This window comes from Ictalurus punctatus, chromosome 2, assembly GCF_001660625.3.
Source record: "Ictalurus punctatus breed USDA103 chromosome 2, Coco_2.0, whole genome shotgun sequence".
NCBI lineage: Eukaryota > Metazoa > Chordata > Actinopteri > Siluriformes > Ictaluridae > Ictalurus > Ictalurus punctatus.
This window is the reverse complement of record NC_030417.2, coordinates 8,689,081-8,699,553: the sequence shown is the minus strand read 5'-3', so window position 1 is coordinate 8,699,553 and position 10,473 is coordinate 8,689,081. Positions and strand designations below refer to the sequence as shown.

General features: G+C 39.1%; 1 protein-coding gene across 2 annotated transcripts in view; it reads right to left on the bottom strand.

Moving 5' to 3' along the window:
• ncoa1 (nuclear receptor coactivator 1) overlaps positions 1–10,473 on the bottom strand; it is a 49,189-nt gene that overhangs the window by 25,722 nt on the left and 12,994 nt on the right. For both annotated transcript variants that reach the window (XM_017454514.3, XM_017454521.3), the window contains exon 3: positions 8,202–8,310. In XM_017454514.3, coding sequence (XP_017310003.1) covers positions 8,202–8,290 — 89 coding nt within the window. In that variant the 5' untranslated portion in view covers positions 8,291–8,310. The remainder of the gene's footprint in view (positions 1–8,201; positions 8,311–10,473) is intronic.

The window sequence follows — 10,473 nt, the reverse complement described above, 5'->3', positions numbered from 1 at the left end:
GATCAGCCAATCATCATATGACTCTGGAATAATTTGCACAGGTGTTTTGAACTCCCCAATATTAACGAACACCACCTGGATGCCTTGCCCCCTTCCCAAGATCTCACATGCTCTCGAATGGACTCATGATGCACCCTCGCTTTACGTCACAGTAAATAATGTATGCTGAGGTCATTAATATGAAATAAGATTGATCGCCTTAGCTAGCGTTAGACAAGTTAACATCAGTTTAACATATTTATTAGGCATGCCACCGAAAATTGGCAGAAAGAAAACTCAGGAGGAAATGTGGACGAGATGAAATAATCCTACAATGAAGTGTCAAATCTAACACTTTACATATAATGTTAAAGGTGATGATAATTAGAAAAAATTTAAATACACTGCCAGTGTATGAAGAGCACAATCATGTCAGTAGAAATCACTTTAATAGATGATCACTCCAATCTGCAGGTCTGACTTGAAACCTCACTCTTGCCAGTTTATGGGTGGTCTCGAATGACGCGTTGCTGGACAATTGTAAATCAAAAGAAGCCCTGGAGGGAAGGTTAGTTACCACTAGTGTGTAGCATCCACCTGAATGATGCGACAGCAGCCATAGTGCACCAGAACACCCACCACACACGAGCTATTAGTGGAGAGGAGAGAGTGATTTAGCCAATTCAGAGATGGGGATTATTAAGGAGCCATGATAAAGAAAGGGCAATGGGGGATTTTTGCCAGGACACCGGGGTATACCCCTACTCTTTTATGATAAGTGTCCTGGGTTTTTTAATGACCACAGAGATTCAGGACCTTAGTTTAACGTCTCATCCAAAAGACTGTGATGTTTTTACAGTGTAGTGTCCTGTCACTATACTGGGGCCCCACACAGACCACAAGTGAGCACCCCCTGCTGGCCTCACTAATACCACTTACAGAAGAAACCTTAGTTTTCCTCATGACATCTCCCATCCAGGTACTGGCCAGGCTCAACCTTGCTTAGCTTCAGTGGGAAATCAGGCAAGAACTGCAGGGAGATATAGTTGCAGGTTTCAATAGCTGGTGGGATGCTTTTCAGCCCATAAAATTTGTTTATTTGGAAGTGACTACTTTAGAGTAGAGCCTGTTTTGGGGGTCAGGACCTTGTCAATAAAAGACCCCATCAAACTTGCTCGAGATGCGAGGTTTTTTTCACAAAACAAACTCCATCAGAGAGCAGTTTGCTGTCAGAGGGTTACCACAGACACCACTCTAGCTTGATGGGTGGCAATGTGTTACTACAGAGGCATAGGATGCATGTGGTGATCCATTGTGAAAATGACACATTATCAAATCCGGTTCTACCTGAGCAGCAACAAGAGTCATGCTTGTGGCCCTGAAGTGCCTTTTTATCAGATTTTTTTTTTTAACTGTCTGAGGAAAGTTCAGCTTAGGTAATCAGAGAGATTGCAAGGATTGTAAAATATAACACCTGCTCGGCTCAAGCCTCAACATGGCTGCAACGCCAGGTCTGAGAGACGAAGATTCTCTGGGATGGTTTACTTTGATATGGGAGTTTGAGAGTCTCAGGTTTTTATGCTTTTTTTGCAAAGCCTACAAATAACTTCTGGTTCTCTATTATCATTTGGTTTAAAAGCAAAAATTGTGCTAACCAACCCATGTTTGCATCTGTTCATTTCAGGGTGGCCTTATTTTCGCACTTGGCAGTTTTACTGCCATAATTTACACAATGTACTCAATATTACACTTTTATCAGTTAATTATAAAAATGGCTAAAGATAGTAAAGGCAGTATCTTTAGCCTTTTGCTATCATAGAGGTATTTGCCATTTCTTCCTTTTTGTGTATATCTCATACTAAATAGTTTCAGATCTTCAAATGAAATACAACATAAAAGAAAGGCAACCTGAGAAAACACACAATACAGTTGTTTTTATTGAAGCCAAAAAAAAAAAGTTATCCAACACCTATCATCCATGTGAAAGAATAAATGCCCCCTTAAACTTAAAATCTGTTTGTGGCACCTTTAGCAGCAATAACTGTGACCAAACATTTCCGTTAACTGGAGAGAAGTCTTTCACTTACTTCTAGGGCTAGGACTTACTCCAATGCTTTGGATCATTGCCTTGCTACATAATCCAGTTGCGCTTGAGTTTCAATTTACAGACTGAAGACCGGACATTCTCCTTTAGGAGTTTCTGGTAGAGAGCAGAATTCATGTTTCCCCTCAATTATTGCAAGTTGCCCAGGCCCTGAAGCAGCAAAGAATCCCCACATCATCACATTGCCACCACCATGCTTGACCGCAGGTATGATGTTCTTTTTGTGGAATTCTGTGTTCGGTTTACGCCAGATGTAACTGGACCCTCATCAGTACACAGAACATTCTCCCCAAAGGTTTCAGGATTATCAAGGTGTGTTTTGGCAAAATTCAGTCGAGCCTTCTGGGAAGGTTCACTACTGTGCTGAGATTTTCCATTTGGAGATAATGGCTCTCACTGTGGTTCTTTGGAGTCCCAGAGCCTTTGAAATTGCTTTGTAACCCTTGATGTATTTCAATCACCTTCTTCCACATTATTTCTGGAATTTCTTTCAACTTTGGCATAGTGTGTTACTAGTTAAGACCTTTAATCCATCTTCATGCTGTTGAAAAAGCTCTATTTAAGCGTTGATTTGATTGAACAGGGTTTGCAGTAATCAGGCCTGTTTGTGTCTAGTCCACATTATCAATTAAAAATTGTATTTTTTGTGTTTACTCAGGTTGCCTTTGTTTTATCTTAGATTTTGTTGTAATTTCTGAAACTACTTAGTACGAGACAGACACAACAACAGAAGAAATCAGGATGGGGCAAATACTTTTTCACAACACTGTAGGTCTATCCAAGAACTGTCTTTTTGCAAGCAATTCAACAAAAAACCTGGGAGTGACTGGTTCCATGCACTGGTTGCCAGTTGACTCCAGACTGACCTTGTGCTTGGAACCCATGTTTTCTGTCTAGTGCCCAAAATGGCAGCTAGGTTTTCTGCTCCTAGCAGTGTTACCTACTCTATTTCCCTATGTGTGACTGTGCTAATTCACAAGCTTAAATCTGTTATCACCTGCCAACATTCAATTAACCCACCTATGGTACTATTTGGACCAGGTGATGGTGAGTCAATCATCAGATCAACTGTTCATCAATGAAAGGGGGAAAGACACTGACTTAGAGCTCCCCTGTCTGAAACAGAATGATCCAGTGATGGTCATCATTATCTTGCTGATTGGCTGAACCTCCAAACACCTTCCTATGTTGTTCTGGTGATATTCTCTGCTCCAGTGGTTCAGAGGGGTGAAATAGAATACTAGTATACCAGTACAACTGGGGTTCTTTGGATAACACTGGATAACCGCTATGGTCCCCTGTCATTCGGGAACCAGCACAGATCTAGCAGGAACTTCCCAAGAAGGTCCAGAAGAAACAATGGCCAAATGACAATTTGATAGCTATTTCTATCAAATACATCATCATATGGTCTTTCTGTATCTTTGTTACAGGTTTCGGCATGCGTGCACACAGAATGTAGAAAGATGTACGTGTGTATTCTTCACCACTGGCTATTTTCCAGTGTTCATACAACCACAGTTGCACATGTACCTGGTGTTCCACTGTGTGAAAGTGAAAATGAAAAGAAAAATAAAACATTTCAGAGGAGGAAAAGACAATAGCCAAAGCGGAAAGGACGAATCAAAGTAGGGTAGATGTGTTACAGCAGGGACTGTTTACTCTAACATTCTCTACTCGGTTGGCTAATCTGTGTATTCCAGTGAAAATGCCTGTGTGTGTGTGCGCGTGCATGCATATGTATATACGGTACTTCTCTTGCACATGTGCTTATGACTAAAATTAAATGTGAGAACCAAGGAGAGGGCTTATCTGAGGTGATCGAGTACATGTACATATGGAATATGGATGACTCACTACTTATGAGAGAGTGTGTGTGTGTGTGGAGAGCGAAGAAAGTAGGTCAGTGCATTGCCAAGGTTGCACACAGGCACATTTTGTGGATCAGGTGCTGCGTGGGGTTGCTGTAGAAACAGGAGGTTACATCAGCTCTACCAAGGCCTTGTTCAGGAGAAATTATCCCTCACCCAGACCTACCACATCTACTCACACATCACACCTTCTCTGGTAATTACCACAAATTCCACAAACTCCATCTTATACTACCAAATAAGCTACTATAAACACATTGTTATTCATGTTCTTCCCTCTAACACTTTCATAGAAAACACTTAAAGCACTCCAAACTTCCATCCATCCATCCATCCTCTTCCACTTATCCAGGTCCAGGTCACAAGGGCAGCAGTCTAAGCAGAAATGCCCAGACCTCCCTCTCCCTAGCCACCTCCTAACACGGACAATGAATAACTAAAGCATAAAGAATTCACAGGATCGTATTACAGTAGCGTCTCATTGTAATGTTATTTCAGGTTTTCATAACAAGGCCAGTGTTTTTGTTGATACAAGTTAATATATAAAAAGGTGTGAATATCTGGGTTAATCTTTGCATTTTCTCCTCAACTAAAATGCCGTTGACTAATATTCATATAATCCCATTTTAGTCAGAGTAAAAGTGACTAAAATTAATTAATATGACAAAACGAATTACTGACTAAACGTAAAAACGTTGTTTTTTAAGAGATGGAAACATTAACGTGCCACAATATAACACAAGAAGGCTTGAGAAAACTTGAGCTTGTCAATTATGACAGAATTTAGGAACACAGTGTGAGCCATGACAAATTATCCTTCTGATAAACTACATTTAATATTTTCAGTTAATTTTACAGGCTGTATGCAAAAAAAAAACAACAGCTGTTAACCTGTTCCACCTTGTAAACAAATACAATAAACCTCAATGTTCAGTCTTTGAAGTCTGCTCCTCTTAAATATTGACGACAATATTCTTGATGACAGCTTGACATTTACAGACCACATCTCAACAACTGCACGGTCCTGTAGGTTCATCCTGTACAACATCAAGAAAATCCCACCCTACCTCACCGAACAGGCTACACAGATACTAGTCCAGGCTCTTGTTATCTCAAAACTGGACTACTGCAACTCATTACTTTCGGGCCTCCCAGCCAGCTCCATCAAACCCCTTCAGATGATTCAGAATGCTGCAGCACGCCTCGTCTTCAACCAGCCTAAGAGAACCCATGTCACACCCCTCATCATCTCCCTCCACTGGCTTCCTGTAGCTGCCCGCATCAAATTCAAGGCCTTGATGCTCACCTACAAGACCTTGTCTGGTGCAGCACCCTCCTACCTCAACTCTCTCCTGAAGGCTTACGCTCCCTCACGCAATCTGCGATCAATTAGCGACCGACGTTTAGTAGTTCCCACTCAGCGTGGCACAAGGTCCCTTTCCGGAACCTTCACACTAACTGTTCCTCAGTGGTGGAATGAACTTCCAACCTCAATCGGGACCGCAGAATCTCTCACCATCTTCAAAAAACAGCTAAAGACCTACCTCTTCCGTGAACACCTAACCAACCCATAAAAAAAAAATTGCACTTACACCTCTACTCTGTGCACTTTGCTTCTTCTGGAACTCAATTAATGGATCTTGTATAGTAGCACTACTTGTATTGTTCTCTGCTTGATATATCACTTTGCTTGTATTTTTCTCATTTGTAAGTCGCTTTGGATAAACGCATCTGCTAAGTGAATAAATGTAAATATATTTAAAGCTACACTATTAGACATTTTCCACTGTCATGGTTCTGGGCTGGAGTCAGTTCTTGAACCGCTCTGCATATATTGTGTATATATCTGAATAATCTCATATAGGATGTGATTGGGTGAATTCATAAGATGCAAAGCGCTTTAGTGTAATGGTGTTAGTGTAATGGTGTTCATTAGGGATGCACCGATCAGGATTTTTACGACTGATACCGATCCAGATACCAATCTCTTTTTGTTTAAGCTTTAATCAGGAGGTCTTTCATAAGCAGTTAAATGTAAGCTCTCTGCTCATGGTCAATAATAGCAATGAGAAATACTGTTGGTTAATTGACAAATAAACAAGCATAAAATATTTATTTTTAAGTATTTTAAACAATAAAGAGTCCTAATTAAAAGTAGATTAACACAAGCATGATCCATATTAGGAAAAAGGCTAATAGCTTTCTAAGGAGATAGCGAACTAAGCTTAATGTCAAATTGATATAAAATACAACCCATAGAAATTAAACATTATTTAATTTCTCATTTTATTTATATTTTATGAAGTTATTCTAGTATCTATTTTTTATATTAAATGATTTATTTAGAACTAAGCACATTTTCTGTTTTTACATTTTATTAGTTTTCTGTTTGTGTGTTTATCAGTTGTTCCTTTTAGATGGGTTTCCCCAGTACAGTGTTGCCCTGTCTACTGATAATAGTGTGTTATTTTGAGGGATTAAATCAAAACATGGAAACTGGAGTTGACTCCTTCTAGTGATATCTGGCAACCCTGAGTTTAAATAAAGTGAATGCGCTATTAGAGTTATTGAATGGAGAGCAGCAGTGTACTGTACGTTTACAGACTGAACAGTTGCTACTCTTGATTATGACTGGTGAGGAATTGTTTAATAAAGAAGTTTGAATTAAACCCACCTTGTAGCGTTAACATTATTATTAATTTACCGCTGCCTCTACATGAGCAGGTCGCTGGTGCAGGTCATTTTGTGGGATCAATAATAGATGGCGATTTGAAAGAAGCAGATTATGTACAGAGTTACTCTTTTCATCATAATGGCTTCTTTGCAGTATTTAAACACTTGTTCGGTTGGCTGAGGAGAGGAAAAGCAGTGTGAAAGTAACTGTTGCGTGGTGTAGATGCATTTTGTTTTTATTCAGATTGTATTATACAACTACGAACAGGTCACTCACACCGGTGTGACTAAATATTTTTTCACAGTCGCACAAAGTACTTTTCAGTCGCAAATGCGAGTGAAATGGTCGGACTGTAGAGCCCGGTAAAGGATATTTTCGTCAGAAGACAAAAGCTAATCTATTATATTAACGTTATACCAGTGGCATAAAATGGTTTTAAAAATGACAATAATATCATTTATAGCAATTACTTCTGGGACAATACATCGTCCAACAAAAGTAGTTATCGTGACAGGCCTATGTCCGAGCTCATCACCCTGTCTGTAAGACTGAACCCAGAAACCCTGTGAAGAAAGTTCATTCAAAGACAACATTTTAAAAAAACATACAATTAGAGCTGCAACAATTAATCGATAAAATCAATAATAATCGATTATGAAAATCGTCAACAAATGTCATTATTGATTAGTTGGTCTCCTAATACAATACTGATTTCATACTACTGAAATTACATTCATTCATGTACTGAATCACCTTAAACAAATAAATTACTGCACATTATTTGAACACATCTATAGTTCAGATGCCTTCACATCACATTTAATCTAGAGACTGAACAGAAATATTTATTCTTGGCCAAATCTTGTTTTGAACTGAAAATGCAGATTTTCAGTCATTTGGACAGATCTAGTACACAATATAGGAAAGAGTCAGTGATGAGCAGTGTTAGTTGATCTCAACACCACTGGCAGTCTCAGGTGCTGAGGTAAAACACATCACTCATTCATTAGCTTTCTTTCATTAATTGTACTCATAGTAGAGCTCCATGATAGTCCTGGACTGTACAACCTGTACTGTAGCTTGACTATTGTTTTTGTGCATCACTGTATATTTTAAACACTAGCTAGGCTTAGTACAGTATAATGGATCAATCACTGCAGTTTCTGATGCTAAAACGAGTGTCTGTCTTCTGTGCTCTCAGATTTTAAAATGGAGAATTACAATAACATTTCACATAACTAAAGGTAGTGGATTTTAAAGATAACTAAGTTGGGCAGTACCTACCTGCCGATTTGTTTAATTAAATAAATATATAAATATTAATAAAATATTAAATCTGTGTGGATTTTTGCCAATGGCTGATAGTTCCAGCAATCGGTAAACAGTGAAGATTTATCAGAAAAAACGATCCATCATTCGACCTCTACACATAATCATGTAAATCATGAAACAACGAAACGAAACAATGTGGTCCTAGAGGAACCTTGTTTTGTTTCACAGTGTACTGTACCAGCTGTATATGATTGAAATGACAATAAAAGTCACTTGACTTGATCAGGTCATTCAAACTTACCTCGGACCAGAGGTGTCGCAAGGAGATCCTTTCCTTTTGCGTGACTCCGGGGTGACAGGGTCAAGGGCACTCTCTCCAGAGGCACTCATTTTGAGCTTATTACGCAAAGCTGTAGGAGAGAAAACTGTTCAGTTGATCAAATAAACAATCAACAATTAACAAATCAACAGCAGTGAGACGGAGGTGGGGGGGAGGGGGGGAGGGGGTAAGAACATTTGATTTACATAAGCTGAGGGTAGGAAACCAGTGTAGCTATGAATCAAAAAACAAATTGCACAACAGAAAAATAATCATCCAGCCAAATCAGGATGCACAATAAAAGGTCATGTTGTTGGGTTGTTTTTTTTTGCTTGTAAAACAGAGGAAGGTGAGAGCATTGAAATCAGATGACTACATGCAACACACAGCATGAATCACTAACTAAAAGCCTCTCTGATCTGATCCATGGTGCTGTCCAGCCACAAATGCGTCCAACCCATGCTTGTGGAATCTGTCCTCATCATGCTAATTTGTGAGCACTACATGTTAATGAAGAACCAGAGAAGAAGCACACCATCTGTGCAGCACTGGAAGGTAATTGGTGGGTTACATTCTCCACTGATACACGAAATGGGCTAGGAGTAGCTGGGACATTCCATTAAAAGCGAGAACAGCCTACTCCCTTTTTCAAACTTATCCTGCCTCATCCATACGTGGTAGCGTACATATGAGGCTCTGATTGCTGTTCTGAAAGTCTATAGAGCTCTCACTGACAGATATCCAGAAAGGAAACCTTGTGTTAAATGGGAGCAGGTTTCCTCTTCATAAATCAGCTGAACTACAAGAAACTGATGGTTGACCGCTAGATGGATTTCCTTCTATGATGATGAAGAGGTGCTAAGGAGTGGACGTGCTGTCAAAGAAACGTCTGAGGTGCTAAAAAAAAACCTTCCCTTTGTGCTGCAGAACCTTTTTTTAAATTATGTTTACATGCCTTTATGTAAAGATGCCTGAAAATCCCTGTCAATTTTTATAATGTTTAGAACAACCCTCATTTATTAATCTTTTAGTAAACTTGTGTGTAAATGTTTTCAAAGAGCAAACTGAATTAAAAATTCTTTTGCAGAAGTTGCAGTTTTCCTTTGGACGCGTGTGCATCGTGTGGATAAACACTTTGCACTTTCATAGAGCTGTAAGCATAAAAATGAGGAAAAAGCAGCAAAAGAAAAAGAACTTCTCAGTCAGAAGTGAACGTTTTTTGACTCATGTCACGCCAGTAAAATTTTGTGCAGCATAACAGGATGTGAAAAAGCCAAAATCTGGAAACAAATTACAGATAAAGGTGTATGAATTAAGTGAGGTGAAAAGAAAAGTGAGGTGAAAAGAAAATGGTCCGACATGAAAACAAAGGGAAAAGGATGTTTACACTGAACCCAGGTGATCATGGAGGTTTAACTGCTTTTAGTGTCTAAAATGCTAAAATGTCTTCTTAGAAAAGCTGGAAGGTGTGTGTCATAAGAAAAAATTCTTTCCGTGTTCAAGTCCTCCCTGGTAGTTCGTATTTATAAGTTCGGAAGTCATAACTACAACGTCAGGTGCGTTCAGGTCATTTTGGTCGGAGCAAGATGGCGGTGTATCTTCACTTAAATAGCTTTAAAAAAAAATACTGCAAGGTTTTTTTTAACTGTACTTGTAGAAAATGAAGAACAAAGAATGTGTTTTGCTTTTTTTATGTTTTTAATCAACTTATGAAGCCACTGTAAACTTTATCATTTACGTCGTGAATGCACAACCTTATTGTATTCTGTGCTGGAAATCAGCTTGTTTTATTGTAAATAAAAAGCCTGACAATAACTTGCTGCATAAACCAAACACATAACTGAAATCACCTTCTGAGATGAGGAAACATTCAATTTAAGCAAATTTAACAGACGTTGCATCCATTGATTCCACCATGTTTTCTTTATGACACGCCCCCGGCTCAGAAACTCCGTGCTCAAAGAAAATCGCACCCTTAATATAATTCTGCTAAAAATCACTAACTTCTCCAAACACCAAAACAAACCCATCCGCTACACAGGAGGTTTCATCTTCAACGGTTCACAATAGTATTTGAATATCATATCACAACATGAATCAGTGTGAAACTGGAACACATCTAGTCATAAACAGATACCTGCACTCTGGAGAACTCACTCTTCCCCTGCAAAAAAAAACAGACGGAAGGAAATATGGGGGGGGACCTGAGACTTGTGCACCTGAGATGGTGTTAGGAAGCTGAGCTTAGGGAAAG